Source organism: Branchiostoma belcheri, unplaced genomic scaffold (genome assembly GCF_001625305.1).
Source record: "Branchiostoma belcheri isolate BF01 breed outbred unplaced genomic scaffold, Haploidv18h27 scaffold76, whole genome shotgun sequence".
NCBI lineage: Eukaryota > Metazoa > Chordata > Leptocardii > Amphioxiformes > Branchiostomatidae > Branchiostoma > Branchiostoma belcheri.
This window is the reverse complement of record NW_017804420.1, coordinates 108,764-126,016: the sequence shown is the minus strand read 5'-3', so window position 1 is coordinate 126,016 and position 17,253 is coordinate 108,764. Positions and strand designations below refer to the sequence as shown.

General features: G+C 39.4%; 1 protein-coding gene across 15 annotated transcripts in view; it reads right to left on the bottom strand.

The window, feature by feature from the left end:
• LOC109485464 (zinc finger MIZ domain-containing protein 1-like) overlaps positions 1 to 17,253 on the bottom strand; it is a 133,998-nt gene that overhangs the window by 62,200 nt on the left and 54,545 nt on the right. For all 15 annotated transcript variants that reach the window (XM_019789067.1, XM_019789077.1, XM_019789074.1 and 12 more), the window contains 2 exons: positions 12,874 to 12,982; positions 2,869 to 2,982 (listed from right to left, as the gene is read on the bottom strand). In XM_019789067.1, the coding sequence (XP_019644626.1) occupies positions 2,869 to 2,982; positions 12,874 to 12,942 (183 nt within the window). In that variant the 5' untranslated portion in view covers positions 12,943 to 12,982. The remainder of the gene's footprint in view (positions 1 to 2,868; positions 2,983 to 12,873; positions 12,983 to 17,253) is intronic.

Genomic DNA, 17,253 nt, shown 5'->3' with positions numbered 1-17,253 from the left:
CCTTGTGCTACTTTATAAAACATGACCACAAGAAAAAGACAGACTGTCATGGCACTATGTTCAAACTATCTACAGTAATGTGCAGATTGATATAGCACAGGTTCAGGCAGGGGTGGAGTTGCATATTTTGCGTCTGTTTTGTCCGTGCCATGGTGTCGCTATGAACAACCAGCATTACTTTCCAAAGGGCCTCCTCGACCTACCGTACAAAGTGGGGAGGAGGGGTGCGGGGATACCCTGTCCTTTTTATCCCGGGTACCAATTATTTTGCCAATTGCATGCACGAGTTGTTTGAAGTACGTTTAGAGGGCCAGGTGAGTATACAATGTTCCCCCCACATAGATCGTGGGGACTCACTTGGCTGGGAACACTGGCCTCAAGCCGCTGTCACACATTCAGAACTTTCCCCCAGTGAACCACCACCAACCAAGTTTGACTGAAGTTCAGGAGCAGTCCATTCAGATTCAGACCACAACTGCATTTCAAATCAAATTTAAGTTAAATTTGTGTCAAATTTGACCCACAAACATGCCCTGAACACTGCCAACCTACTGCAAAACTTCAGCAAACCACCAGCTAAAATGGCTGAACCTCCCGTCCACACTCAAATGTTTTCAACATTTTGAAATACTCAGCTGGCGCAGCCAACCACAGCCAACTTTGTTTCCAACCCTCTCTTAACCATTATTGGGGGGAGTTCGGCAATGTTCCGGAGGCCATGTTTGGCTGTGTGTGATCATAAGGAGCTACAGAAAGGCAGGGTTGGAAACACCTTTTCAGAGTAGCGTGTGTAGTCCAGTGGTTAGCGATCCTGTCTCTGGACTAAGAGGTTGGGAGTTCAAACCCCGGCTGTTGTCGCTCACCCGACATGCACGCTACTGTTTAGGGTCGCAGTCCTTAGGACGGGACGTTAAGCTGTGGTCCACTGTTCATTGTGCTTGTCGAAAAGAGCTAGGGGAATTTCCCTGGTAAAATGAACCTGTAAATACTGTACATAGCGTCTGTCTTCTCTGTCACGACCAGTGGAAGATTAGCTCTTCAATGAGCAAAAACTGGTTCGAGATAACTAAAGATCGCTAACACTAAAAGTCACGGTTAAACAATGATTTAACTTCAGGTTTCCCACTAATACTTGAGGTTTCCATTTGCAGGTGTCCAATGATTGTATCATTTGATGTAACATCATTACCTGCTTTATGCTTTCTCAGATATCCCTAAACCTTTAATGAGTAACTGCTACGATGATAATCATCGTCATCAATCTAATGATTATGTTGGGCAACAATAAGAGACAACCATAAAGTTTAGCTGTCCTTCAATCAGATGAAGTTTTGTGGCCAGATTTATAAGGTATCTCCACAGTATATAGACTCGAAAGGCACTTTCAAAGTTTATTTGATTTTTGGATCTCATTTCAAAGCTTTTTTTTACATTTTCAGAGCTTTTTACTACTGTAAATTGAGAAACTTTAGTGGTGGTTTAATCTTTGTTGTTTTCGCTATCAATGCAAATTAATGACAGCGTGAATATGTATTCCTTGCGTGCTACTGTATTGAATTATACAGAATTGTTTTAAGAGCTGCAAAAACCTAATTTTCCCTCCTACTACAGAAGATGACCATCACAAAATTAGATGTATTTACAGTAATAATATTATCACTGGAGATTAGTTCACTTTTTCCCCCATCTAATAGGGATCAGCAGTGGTAGCTACCATGTTCCCTCTAGGACATAGCAATTTGATTAGTTAGTTCTAGGATTTAGAAAAAAATATGCTTACCGGTAACTGGAAAATTACACATATAGCAACCCTGTAGACCAGAGTTATGCCTTGGTGAAATTAATGTTCAGGAGTAAATACAGTAATACTCAATTTTCTTTCCTGTCCTCTTCTCTTGTTCATCCCTCATGCCTTCTACTTGTATGATGTCTGCTTGCTATACTATACTATACCTCAAAATGTCCCCAAAACCAAGCAAATAGATTGGTGTGGCCTTCTGGAAGCACTGTGCACATTTATTTTTCCTCTGTGTAGGTGCTATACCAGAGTTCTAACACTACAGGACTGGGATGTGCCAGAGAAGGCCTCTTCACATCGGCATGGGGTGGAGGACACCTTTTGTGTCCCAAGCACGGGGCCACGCTGAGGCATGGGAAGCCAGGCCATGACAGGGACCCAGACATGCACACACAATAGTGTCACTCCACAAGCAGGGATTGATACATCACTGTTGCCATGACAACCAGACAGGCCAAACAGGAACAAAGGAGGAGGACACACAACCTCTGACCTGGAACTGTTGCCATGGCAAGTTTTGAGCTTTGGAATAAGATCTCTATCAAATCTCAACACATTACAAATGTGTGTGTATGTGTGTGTTGTATATTAGAAAGTGACGTTTGCAAAATACAGCACTACATAAGATGATAAGAAGCCATCAAGGACAAGGATAACATGTTGAGAAGACTATAGAGATGATAATGCCAGAATGTTGAAACTTGTTTCCTAGCAGGTTACCTATAAGTATATAATAATACAATAACATCTGGACAAAAAATGGCCCCTTATAACCTAAAACTTTTTTCGTCATCTCAACTTCGTTTGATGTTTGATATCAGTTTAAAGACATCTCTTTCCATATCTTTAATGCCAATTTTTGTCCATCAAAGACAAGGGACTGGGCAAAATTTTTGGGCAGCAAAATTCCGTCAAATGACCGAACAACGGACACTGGCTAGAAAACTTGTCTCGTAGTGTGTTTGTTGTTTTTATAGTAGTAGATGCCATACATTGTACCTTGTACAACTGCTATGTAACAAAGTTTATTTATAACATACTAAACAGGTAAGAGAGGAGGGTTGACTTACCGTCAAACAGCCAATCAGGCTCTGTTCGAAGGGTCTCTGGAATGCACGAGGGTCGGCGCACCATTCCAGCAGCTCTCGCGCTGCATTCTGAAAACCCTGCGGCGTAGAGAGTTGCTGCAGAAACAGGGAAACATAGGATGAACATTTTAAATTTTTTTTTACAATTTTTAAGATTTTTTACTTTTCAAACTTTATATAGATAAACAAAACCATACAAAAAAAAACCATACAGATGTACATACAGTGTCAAATAAATACATGTGGTGGCAATCAGTAGTATTACTGGTGAAAATTAGTGTCTCTTTTTTGAGCCCAAATGATGAAATATTGGGCCCCCTACCAACACTCTTTGGAACTGTACCTGCATATTTCTATACGCTTTTTACGTTTATCTATTTTAAAACAATAATTATATTTTTACTACTGACTTCACACACAATATTGACAAGTTTTGGATGTCACAAATGTTTTTTCCTCGTAATTTGAGAAATAATACTTGCTCAAGCTACAGCAATATGAATATACATTACTACAATATGATAAGAATACCTGGGAGACAACCCACGCTGATTCTATTCATAGGCATTTTGATATCCCTTCACAATTGACGTTAACCCCGAAAACAGTGTAGGTGGCCTGCTGAGATTATGACGTGAATAGACTCAAAGAGTCATGTGAGAGCATCCATTATTTTTTCAAGGTTATTTTTTGAAGTACCTATTATTTCATCTGGGACTCCAAAGACTCTAACAACATTGTTATTGAAATTCACAAATATTAATATGATATTCAACCTTTTGAGAGATAAACAACAAAGGGTGACACATATCTTTTGTCTAAATCTTTTGTTGCAGGAAAAATCAAATAATGTCACTTCCAAGACCAAACTCATCAGAAAACATGGTCCAGCAATTGGGAAAATGTAACTCATATCATGCTTTTTCCACTAGCAATAATAAAATCTAACTGCACACCATCAAGTTGAAATATAAGGATTAGATTTAGTTTGACTTTCAAGATATAAAAAGACCAGTGAGAAACGATTCCCCTTTCAATAACTACTACTAGAGCTTTGCCAGATGGCAGCGTTTCAAGAAACTTCAACAAAAACAAAACAGTGAAACCAGAGACATTAGATGGATTCACCTCTCCGAATACTTGGCAGACGCTTGGTACAACTCCAGTAGGTATCATCTGATTTGTACCCAGGCATTCCTGTTCGAATTTGTACCCAGGGAAATGAAGACTGACGATAGAATTCTAGCATTGTTCTAGCCAGCCTGAATTTTTTTTTGTCATCTCAAATTTTATGTAATATCATGTCAAGCACAGAAGGACATTTGCTTCCACATCTTTGTGCAACATTTTTTGTGTGTGTCAAAGATGAAGTATTGGGCAAACTTTTTGTCTGTCATCAGCACCAAAAATCTGTCAAATGATGGAATGACGGATGCTGACTAGAACACTGGAATACAGACTTGGAAGTTTTATCCCACAGTTTAACTATCCAAATATCAAGGTAGGTACATGTAATTTATGTGTTGATCAAGCTGATACTTGGAGGGTTCAACATGACCTTGAGAGAAATGGAAATCAGACTGTTTGGTGCATATGAGGGACAACAGGATCTTCTGGCAATAATAGTTACTACTAGAGACTATATCTAACTTCCTAATTTTTGTGATTTCTGGAAATGCATTTGCCCAGAGGTCAGTTGTGCATCAAAAAGGCTGGGAATTCAAATCCCAGTTTAAAAATTTCAGAACTAATCAATGAAAACACTGTTGGCTTGACAGGTGCGATGTCAACAGGTATAAAACATGTGACTGAACGGTGTTAAATAGAATATTCCACCACACACAGGTACTTCAGACAACAAAAAATACTCCATTGAAATTCCGTCCATGGCTCCTTCCCCACGCCGTTATCCATTTTCAATCTCGGAGTTCACAGCGTGATAAACAACTCAATCTACGATGGCTTTGGGGGGACTTCATCTGAAAATGCAGCTGGCTGCTGTTATCGATACTGTCTCCCAGCTCAGCGGACACACACCGCCACAAACAGATCTCAGGTCCTTCCAGTTCAATACTTCCCACCACCCGAACAGCCGTTATTGGGAAAGCCCAGGGGTACGTTTTGCGTATGAGTTTCTAGGTACGTCCAGTGAAGGTTAGACATCCAGGTTATAAGATACGCAAAAAAAAAAAAACAGTTACTCAAGCAACTGGATATGATTTTGGAAATTGATTGGAATATTGGAATATGATTTCCAAAATCAATATGATTTCCAAAATTACATCCAGTTGCTTTGAGTAACTGTTTTTTGGCACAGTAGTTTCTAGACCTTTTGTTCACTGTAGAGGATCAGTCCAGGGACTGGTAACTGGCAGATGCCATTTGAAGGCTGTAGATAAATATACCGAAACAAGTACTTTCCCAAATTTTCATCTTAAAATTCTTCTGTACCAGAAAGTCACAAGGGTCTGCCTTGCAAATATTCAAAGAAAACAGGTTGAGAACAGCTGACAACAGTAAACAAACCTTTGACCTCTCCTAATGTATCCATCCGCTCTGGACATACATGACCTAACCTTCTAATTATGAACAATCATAATTATATTTCAGGTGTTTTATTTGGGAAAACTGAAGCGCTTTGCTCTGATTAAAAAATAATATAATGTAATCTCATTCAAGAAAACAACAGTTACTGACAAAAACATAAACAAACTGCGTACCTGATGAAAAAAACTGAATTACAGCAATGTTTTTGAATAACGCTATATGTATACGCAACCCTTCCTGGCTCATCTCTTACAAATTTCACTTCAAGTTTTGCTCCATCTCCTAAGCTGATACACAAATAAAAACTGTGTTCCTTTAACTGCGTATCTATGCTGGCCATTAAAAGTACCGGCGAGCTAAAACTCCTCCTCTTCCCCACAACCTGCGGACAAATCTCATCAGCCCCTGCGAAATTGATGCCCAAATCTGACGACCACATCTTCCCCACCAGAAAAATCAATACCCCAGGTAATTTCTATCAGGAACCTTATTTCTACCTCCATAAACCAGCACTTTCTTGGAGAAAATGTTAACTACACATGCCAAGTATCGCAATCAGTCTTAACTAAAGATGACCCGGTGTCAGCACTGTGGAATAGCCCGGTAATTCATCCTGGTTTGGGGCTGAAAGATTTATTCCGCCAGCTCGCCTTTTCCGCAGTTAAAAATCATTAGGCATTACAAGTGCGGTGGTGGCCAGCAGCGGGCCAGCCAGGGTTTTTCCTCCCAAATCATGGACTTCCTTTTGAGACAGCAATCATCACACAGACTAATTTGTGCAGGCTTCAAGCTCTGTAAATACTAATAGAGGACTGTAGTGGGAAACATACACACCAGTTAACATGGATACACCTCAACAAGTCATTGGGTTTCTTCTAAAATACATTTTACAAGGTTTAAGACTTGCTTTTTTGTTGTTGTTGTAATTTTCCATCTAATTATTCTAAGCATAATGTTAAGTTCCAAACCAACATTAGATGTACCGATAGATGCATCCATTTCAGTAGCAACCTTATAAATCTGTTATATTATAAATGCAACAACTCCCACAATTCACAAAAATTATTTATAAAAGGCTGCTTTGTTACCAGATAAAATACTGAAACTCATGTATGATTAGCTCCACTCAATTGCAACATTATGTTAAAGATTGATGGCATCCTTTATGGTAGATTAGGATGTTAAGTTTTATTCTATGTTCAATAGCTGTTGCCATATAATTGTACCATGTGCAATTGTCGTGCAATTAAGTTTTCCTTCATTACTTTCAAAAGTACTGCGTTCTATTCAGCTTGCAACTTTGGTCACACATTTGAAACCCTGTTGTCTGCGTGATACAGACTGCAGTTTGATCATCGCCTCGCCCGCGCAGCTCCCTAACTGCACATGTCGCGGCAGGTGACCCACCACAAAGACCAGGATGCCGGCTAAATAACGAACGCTGGCGCTTCGCTCCCCGTCCTCATCACCATACGGTAATTGGGGGGATGGTAATGTGTGTGCCCAGGGAAATAGCATCACCTCCGCGCTCTCATGTCTTCCCGGATAATGCTCAATACCTCTCCTCACCCTCCACATCAAACCCTGACACCCAGGGGTCATGTGACCCCGGCCAGCCAATCGTGGGAAACCCAGGGGCATTCAAACTAAATGAATATCCCATTTCAATTTCCATTTACCAGGGGTGATGCTGGCCACTTGCTATTGGCTTCTCACCTCTGACCTTACCGGCGGAGATGAATCAATGGTGGAAAATAATTGCCGTCATTCCGGCAGTGGCAAAAGCACATTGTGGGGAGTTAACATTCTTGCAGTATACTGTGAGCAACTCTGGCAAGGAATAATAACAAATCATGGCCATAGAGATGCAATGGAAATGTTTTTTTGACACCCTGTGCTGGTACAGCCTGTCTGGTTCATACACACGCCAAATATGTTTTGGAAAAGTCAGCAGCCATAGAAGATCAACAGAAATAACAAATTATGAAATAAAGACTAAACTTTATGCTTTAAGCTATGTGTTAAGAAAGAATAAATTGTCCTCTTTTTTCTAGGATTAGAAGTAGCATATCAGGTTGGTAGAACATCGGATATTGGGATTTTCTTTTACACAACCGGTGATGTCTCTTACTTTATTTACATTTCGGTGTTCTATACAAACTCAGCCATGTTTGGGACTGTGTTCTCGCCGCAAAAGCGCCACCTACAAAAGCAGAAAGGCGAAAAGCTGAACTCCAGTCCCACGTTCTATGGAAGGTGTCTGATAAGCAATGTAAGAGACATTACTGGTTGTGTAAAAGGAAAATCCTAGCTAGAAGTAGTAGTAGTAGTAGTAGTAGTAGTCGTAATTGGTGGAAGAAGCACAGTACAGAAAGGGTTATCAAATAACTTCCTATTCCAGCAGATAGCAAGGTAACTGAAAGAGTACCGCATAATCTACCCATAATGCCAGCTGGAAACAACATTTCTTACATTTGCAATGATGATCCAATCTTTTCTCAGTATCATGTACATGTAACTTAATAAAATACGTCAACTAAAATAACACATAGCCAGATGATTCTTCTTGATATTCTTCTTCCTGATAGGAGACTAAGTCTGTGCTTCTCCAAGGAAAAGGCTCGGCACCATGCCAACTTAACATTCAGTATTATCATGGAGGTAGATCTTTTTACCTCCATGGTATTATCAAGCTTATAAGGAGACATATTATCAAGTAATCTTGTTTTTTTTGGATGGTGACATGAAGCTGGCAGCCACGTGTACGAGGGAGCTTCAAGCACCAAACCTCTGCATGTACATTGTGTAAAAGAACCCAACACACTTATGAGAAGTGTACGAGTGACGCGGTGTTCTTGGCCATATGTGAGCTGTAGGAAAGCTGCATTGCACTATAGTATGAGCTACTTAAAACAGCATTTTGCTTCCTCAGTTGAGGATGACTGTTTTACCTTTTATCTAAGATACCTGGGGCCACACCAATTTAATTTATTGGTTTTCAGACTCGCCTCTTCATTTTTTTCTAATTTGTAAAAAAAAAAAAGATTCTGGTTCTGATTCAACTAAAAAATGCTCATATTTTGCTTCCAACAGTTGAGGAAAGTCCTTTTCTTCCTAGATTTTACAGTTTTTCCATCTATCAATGCAGTGGTTTGATAACTCATTGTTTAAATTTTAGCCCAGTCTTTTGTGTTGACTTCATGGCTCCTATCATTTGGGGCTATAATAGGATGCCTAGACCTGTTTTTTTTTTTTGCCCTGTTGCTTCATATTTTTTCTGAAAAAATCCAAGAACCAACAAATTAAATTGGTGTGGCCTTATCTGGTTGACTTTGATCCTTGTGAGGTGCCTAAACACGTTATATTTCATATTGAAAGTTCATCTGTGTTGGTAGAAGTCATTACGTAGCAAGGTGAAACTGTAATTTCTGTAAAATGTAAGTGTTATCTGCGTGATGTCACGGAAGCGGTGGATTGTTCATTCCTTGACAAAGACTGGAGTTGTACAGTCAAAAATTTGGGTGAGTCCAATTTCTTGTGTTGGAAATTACAGTTTAAACTTGCTGCTACACGTTATATTTCCTTATCTTCCAAAAACCTCAATTCAAACACTAGTAACAGCAGAAATGTGCTGTAGACTTTGTACTGATCATTTCCAGCCGGCACCACCTGTGAGCCATTAATGAAGTTCAAAGTCACATCAGAGGGATGACAGAGTAACAGTTCTCACCACATTACACAAGGACCTTTTGTTCCCTTCTAAACAGATGTGTCCATCAGAACGAAGGGGGGGAATCAACAAGGATGTCTGTTGGAGTTTTCTGCATACAACTTCTTTTCGCTAAGGCCACACCAATTTAATTTGTTGCTTCTCAGATCACCCTGTCCATTTTTTTCCTGATTTGAAAAAAAAAAAAACATTTTTTTTGTTCCAAATTAACTGCAAAATGCTCACTGAAAGACATATTTTGGCCCTAATGGTTGAAAAAAGCCCTTTTCTTCCTAGTTCTTAAGTTTTTCAATGTAACAATGCAATTTTTTTGTTTCATTAAAAGTTCAAAATTGTTTTAATTATAAACCAGCCTGGTATGTTTACTTCATGGCTCATATTGTAACATTTCCGGCTATCATGGGGTGCCTTGGCCTGTTTTTTTTTTTTTTCGCCCTGTCACTCCTGATTTTTTCTGACAAAATCCGAGAAACAACAAATCAAATTGGTGTGGCCTAAAATTTGAAGAAATGTCTGGCTACAACAGTCACCTGCTGGACAAGCCAAGATTGGTGGTCAAGAAGAGGGTCTGCATTGGGGGATCCTGCTTTACGGTAAATTAGGAGGGTTGGCCACATTCGGACAGTAAATTTAGGTAGGCCGCTAACGCTTAGTGGTAAAGTAAGTTGTTCTTGTGTGTACGGTTTTGGAAAATACTTCTTTGGAATGTTCTTTGGCATTCATACGGTGTCTGTCAAAAACTAGTCTGCGGACGCTGCTTTATTATGATTATGGAGCAATCTGGTGGCAGAGTAATAAATATGTAGCAATGAAAAATTTGCTACACAAATAATTTTCAATAACATTTGAAGAATCCAAGGTAACAAATAACAAGAATTACTGTTGACTGGCTGGCTACAATTAATAAGGAAAGATTAGTATTTTCTTCCATACCACACTCAAATTCTTATTTAATCAGTCTGTTACATAACATGTACACTTTGTATACAAGCATTAGCATAAAGACGTAAATACAAATACATAGTATTACGAGTAGTAATATTTAGCTGGCATAAACCTTCTGCCAAAATAAAATCTAGTTAAAAATATGCCATATGTCTTTAACTGCATTTAAGACATCCTAATGCATCTCCACTACTCAAGGTGCTGTAGGTGTCCATTACTGGTTAAAAGATAAGGATGTTACAGCGTCAACATGCATTTGGTGTAACACAGTTAGGGATATCAGAGCAGAACAGGCCTGCTAGGGCGGTGGACAAGTCCATTTTAACTAGGGGTAGAATACACCTGTGCAAACGACTGTATAAGTTGTATTTAGAAACGAAACACTAACTGCAAGGTAGAAAACAATAAGACCCTCACCTGCTTACTACTAAATATTATGTATGTTTTGTATACTTTTGGATATAGCAACACAACCTACATTTTTTTCTGACCATTTGATATTACCTGGATTTCCTATTTCAGTGTCTTCACCTAACCCAATTTGCTATTTCATTTGAGTCCTTTGGATTTGATTATTAGTATATGTTTTGCTTTATCATTATAGTAGTTTAATGATACCCAAACAAGCTTGATTCAGCAGATCATCCTTCTGTTGGATACTGAGCCTTTTTTTCTTCCTCCCAAGACAACATAATTATTCATCAGGCACCATATTTATTGGATCAATTGAGAATGGATGTCCCAGATCTGACAACACTGCTTTAAATTTAAATTACTGGCAGCCAGATGGTGACAAATGGCAAAATCTACCCCAGGGCACTGGTGGTTCTCTTGGGGGTTTCGGCAACACCTTAATCAGTATTCTATAATTGTAATTTCTGTCAGAGGCAATTAAAATTGTACGCTTGTCAACGAAAGTGCTAAGTAGCTGAGTTCAAACAAATCTTGGGGCATGGCATCTCTCCCAGGATGCTTTTCATTGGGACTTCAAGCATGGAGAGAACACTAAAAAGGTAACGGAATATTCCGCAACCTACCTTTATGCCATTAGTATTATTATTCTGAAAGAAGTAAATTATTCTAACAAATCTCCCAAATTTATCCAAGCTTTCCATAACTTACAGATCAACAAAGACTTGCTTAAATCATCCAACCCCTCAATCTACCAAAATGTTGGGCATTTGGGCATGTTCCACTTCATGTAGAAAAGAAGTCAAATCCCACAAATATCTATTACTATTAGAAATAGATTTGTCAGCCGATTTTGTTTTTAATTAACTTAATGCAGTAGCTGAGAGACTTCAATAATATAGCATGTGAGATTGTTGGTCAATAAGAAAGAGGCTGACTTTTGTTCATTTTGCATGACCCTTTTGTACAAATGGCCAACTATAGATTTTAACAAAAACAATTTTAAGTAAGTTCACCTGATTTATTAGTCCCTATTACAAACTTACTGAGACAGTGAGTGTGGTCATGAAATGTGCTTATATAGTATATCATATTTACACGATAAAGTAATAGTAATAACTTTCACTGCCTTTTCCTCTAGGGCACAGTTTTCCCTGTAGTGCTCTACACTTAAAAGTTCTGTCTGGGAACTTTTGCATTAAATGTATTTTCCCAGGTACTCCGAAGTGAACGCCAGGCGCCAATCCGTGCCAGTGGACTTATCAAACGACAGACAACTAAGGGCAGGTCTACTGTGAAGTCACAGCCATCGGGGCATCGCCAGAAACCAATTGGATCCCAGCGTTCCTTCTGGTGAAATAAGTTTGGGTGATTGCAGACTGACCTCTGACATTCTTCCCTGGCGCTTGGTTTGCCTACAAATCCCCCGAAGTCCCCGATGCATATTCCGTTTAACAGGGAGGTGCATTTCCAACCATCATCACAGGTGAGATCAAGCTGGGCCACACCTTTGGTCGCCTGTTGCTCCCCATTAGAGACCCGTGGAGGTTTCTAACTTCAACATCGGATACCACGGATGAAAACGGACCCATCAAATTGCTTTCAAGCTTGATTACTGCCTGCTTTTTTGCTGGAGCTGGTCACAAAAGGGATAACAGCGATTCTACGAGGTTTGCGGCGACGCTTTTGTGGTGGTCAAGGACACAATGCAATAGACGTTGTGACCAGGACCTGTACGTGTACACTCTAGCAACGGTTATTTTCTATAGAAGTACATGACAAGAGTGCCAAATGCATAGTAAGTAGTTACCTCAACTTAGGCAACAAAGGACTGTGCTTTGGATGGAAAAGAATATGGAAGGACAGCTGGAATTTGGAACTTCTAGCCTTGCATATCTTGCATTGCTGATGTAGAGTTGAGTTTCTGTCAAATTCCAGAGATATCAGCAGTCTTCCACTCTTTATTACAAAACCACAAAATAGAGTTCACTAACACTGCAGTTCCGAGGATAGCTACTAGGGGGCCCACAAAATTTAGCACCCTACATGTACTTGGCTCTGCAAGGTTTACTCACAAGTGAATATGAAGACTATGAACATCTATCCAATCAAACCTATTGACAAGAGAAACATTAGAGAGAGCAGCCTTGCCAGTGTGGACCTGCTGGACACAGTCATTTGCAAACTTGATGTGAAAACTAGCCAACTGCTGCCCACCTGTGTGTGGGACCCCCACACTAGTAAATCACAGACTGGGTACTACTAAACCCAGCTCCTAAACCAATGGTCCCAAAATCATCCTTGCCACAGGTGATACCGTAAACAATAAACAACAATCAAGGAGGCCTGTTTACCTGTTTGATGCACTGCAGCCTGTCGTTGGTCTGCTGGATGTGCCTGTCCATCGTACTGAGTGCCGCCATCACGACTCTTCACTGCTGCTGTCTGTCCCACCCAGGAAACCTGCAAAACGACGAGTGCAAAATCTCCCATTAGGCGACTGGCGAGCTCGCATTGTTAGCATTGTAAGGGCTGTCATGCCATGATAGGGTCTATGGGTTTCCAACAGGAAATTGGGGGTATTCTGGGGACACTTGTGTCCATGCAAAATTCAGCTTTCTTGACTTGAGACGGAAATGCCTGTTGAAGATCCTCATTGGTCATTAGTCGTATTGTGGGCTCACAGAACATTCTAAGACAAAAACGTATGATGTACGTTTTGTGATTGCGTGTGCCAAAAGCCAAGGTGTAATGTACGCAGGCTCTCTTCGCTATTGTCAATCAAACTTACACCTACTATATAGTACTAATGCCATAAAAGTATGGGGTATCACAATCCAAGAAAATGAAGGTATGAAACATATACATTGCAACTGTCAATTACAAGTTTTATCACAATCATGTCATACATTGATTGTAATAAGCAAGTATTTCTACTTGTATCAAGAAGATGTTGGTTTACAAATGAGAGAATGAAACCATTAAAGAAAATGCTATTAATAAAGTACATTGTACATAGATCATAATAAGGAAAGAAGGTTTTATACTGCTTACAGACAAGATACATTCATCCATTTTCATGACATATATGTACCTGGACACAGCCAGATGTGTAAGATGGTGCATACATTAATACTTGTATCTACACGTGTGCCACAAGCCTTTAATAAATCACACTTCACTGCCAATAGATGAAATCACAAGTCGATAACGACAACAAAAATGTAACCTATTTATATCAACTCACTGGAAACAGAGCTTTTGAGATTACCAGTCCTGCCTTTACAAAGATTCAGCAGAAACCGAGAACCGAATCTTGTTGCAGAGGCGTTTAGAGGTAGCAGATTGGTAGGCGGCTTTGAACGTCTGACAAGTACACTGAACAGGGGACTGGCCATGATATATACTGAGGGGATGGCAGTGAACAAGTAGGGACCATCCATTAAACACTCAAGGGCAATGATAACATCTGAAGCTATGTCAAGGTATCAAATGACATGCTAAGATGCACAGATTATATTATTTATACTTATTTATTAACCTTTGGTATGGATAGTCCATTCAGTCAAAAAGGGCTGATTTCCAAGGGAGCTCATGATAAATAAAATACAACTAGGATGGTTAAATAACATAATAATTAATAACTAAACATAGATTTTAAATAAGGAATGTTATGTTAGTGAAATATTACCATAGCTTCCACCCACTGGCTAAAAAATCATATTACCCGCCATGTAGGAAATATAGAAAATACTACTGCATAAAACAGTATAGATTTTATATCCTTATCACAAGTGTAACATCATACATATCCAAGCCAAAATCCCAGCATACAATCACTGAACATCTAATAACTCATGATGTATTCTGCACTGCAAAGCTAGTGACTCTGATTAAACTGATACAAAATTAATATGCACAACCTCTTAATGAATTGTTTCCATGGCCCTGACAGCTACTGCCTCTCTCTTGTTCCCGAGTCATAAACCAATTCCACGCTCAAAAGAGCCTCATGAAATATTCAGGCCACCATTATGATGATATCGTTACTGCCTTGATACAGCAGTGCAAGTGACCTGCAACGTTCTTCCCCCATAGATTCTCATGCGGTCGCCTTCAGTTACAACAAATCTACCACAACTGGAATGACCCAGGGAATTAATGTTTGATTCTCCATTCAATGATCTGGAGTCCGAGGTTAGATCTCTGGCTGGAATGCCCTAATCTGGTTGTAGGCTAAATCTGTTGTGATAAATTATTGATAACTATCAAGTTGGTAATAGTTAATGGTTCTGGCCAGCTTGATCATGTCAAGCTTGAAGAATACACCTGCAGGTATTCAGATCAACGTAGTGCCCAATCTAAACTTACATTAAAAGGCCATAGAATGCAAAAATGACATAAACTGCATAATAATTTGACAGGTTTGGAAACATATTGACAATATTTGACAATCACATATTTCATACTTTATCCATGCCTATAGTATAAAAGCTGTAGCTATGTCAAAAATGAAAGTTAAATTCTTGTAATACTATAAAGAAATTAATATTTTCTTGTATTTTTATGCTTTCCTGCTGTTGACTTGAGGGAAATCATGTGATTTGAACATGGTATGTCACTTTTTGGTAGCAGCTTACTTCAGTGGCAACTTAAAACTGGTAAACCGCCTTTAGGCATAACACACCAGATTTGTTCATGTAAGTACAAGCTGTGTGAGACCAGACTGTAAGATTTGAACCACTCACACCTGGATAGATTCTTAGTCTCTTTTCAGCAAGTGTGGTGGGATCTTTAACGTGCTTGAGGCGTGGCTTTCCTCGACAACACTGAACCTCGGATGTCACTAACCAAAGCTAGGTACCCATTTTCACCTGAGTGGAGTGAGGAAACAATGTGTAAAGTGCCTTTCCCAAGGACACAACAGAGGGGCCTGCCAGTGAACTTACAGCAAGGTTACAGAACTTTCCAGCCCTGATAATTGACGACTAGCTACAGTCCATGGTAAACATCTCAGCACCATGCAACACTAGCCTTTTGTGTCAAGCAAAAACTCTCCAGGGCAAATATCTGGAACACCCTAGAACAATATTGGCAACATGCCAATGCAGGACAGGCAGAGGCTTCACAGATAATCAATCAAACAAATAGGTATGTCTGCTGTCATCATGTCCTCACTTGACTCCAGACAATGTTGGGCTCGTGCTCATCACTGTCAGTTAGTGTCAACACATGATATAATTTAACACAGTACTAGTACTAGGAATACTGGTACTACTACTATTGCAATTAGTACTATGACAACTACTACTACAATTACTATTACAACAATAACAGCATCTACTACAGTACTACTACTACAACAACAACTACTACTACTACAACTACTACTACTACTACTACTACTACTACTACTACTAAGCTGGTGTGTTACGCCGAAAGGCGGTTATACTGGCTATACAGATACAGATACTACTACTACTACTACTACTACTACTACTACTACTACAACTACTGCTACTACTACTGCTACTACTGTTACTACTACTTCTGCTACTGTCATGACTTCAAATCATCTGTGCAAAAACGGGATGGTACAGTTACAAATCAAATTCTAACAGTATAGTCCCATTTACTTTAACCTTCAGCCTGCTGAGGTAGCTGTTTGGTACCAATTTTGTCCTCCTGTACATTTCCTCTGATGCAGCATGGAGAAGGTTAATTAAAGGTGATGCCAGTTCCAATAACCCCCTTTATATCCATGTAGATAGAAGAGTTCATTTAGCCTCATGTTCTCCCAAAATATAAAATACAATCCCTGTCACCCTATGACAGAGATGGTACATTCCAGTTAGTGCAATGATGATGAAGTCAGAAGATGGCAGATGATTCACAGTCACCCCCATGATATCCTTGAAAATAGTTTCGTCCCAGTAGTGATTGATGACATTGCAAACCGTGTGCTACTAGTGCCAACCATCTAACTTGTCCTATGATTTGCAGCGTCAGCACTGGCCTGTATATACAGCCTCTTCCTATCCTGTGATTCAGTCAAGAAGACTATACTTGCCACAAACAGCAAAGCACAACATGTCCAACTGCAGTACTCCCACAGTCTCAGCAAACCAAGGGGTTATAAACAGACATCCTTCACTAAAAGTATAACCACCTTCTTCTGAATGCAGACCTTATAGGAGTAGAAGATTACAATTTTGAACAGTTTTTATACCTCCTTCACAGTCTTGTCACTTACAATTAATCTATTGTGCAGCATGCTGCACAGTAGTTCAAATTGTTATATATACATGTACATGTATATGCTTGCCTAGAAAAGAGTAGTTGCCACGCCAATTTAATTTCTTGGTTAACAGATTCGCCCGCTTCATTTTTTTCTGATTTGCAAAAAAAAATAAAAAATTCAGAATCAACTGCAAAATGCTCATATTTTGCCCTGAACAGTTGAAAACAGTCCTTTTCTTCCTAGTTGTTACAGTTATTCCATCTTTCAATGCAGTGGTATCATTAAAAGTTCAAAATTTATTGTTTAAATTTTGTCAACCATCCTGATGTGTTGACTTCATGACTCCTATCGTACCATTTTGGGCCATAATAGGATGCCTAGGCCTGTTTTTATTTTTATTTTTTTTCGCCCGCCCGCTCCATTATTTTTCTAGAAAAATCCGTTAACCAAGAAATTAAATTGGTGTGGCCTAAAGACATTGTTTCTTTAGCCT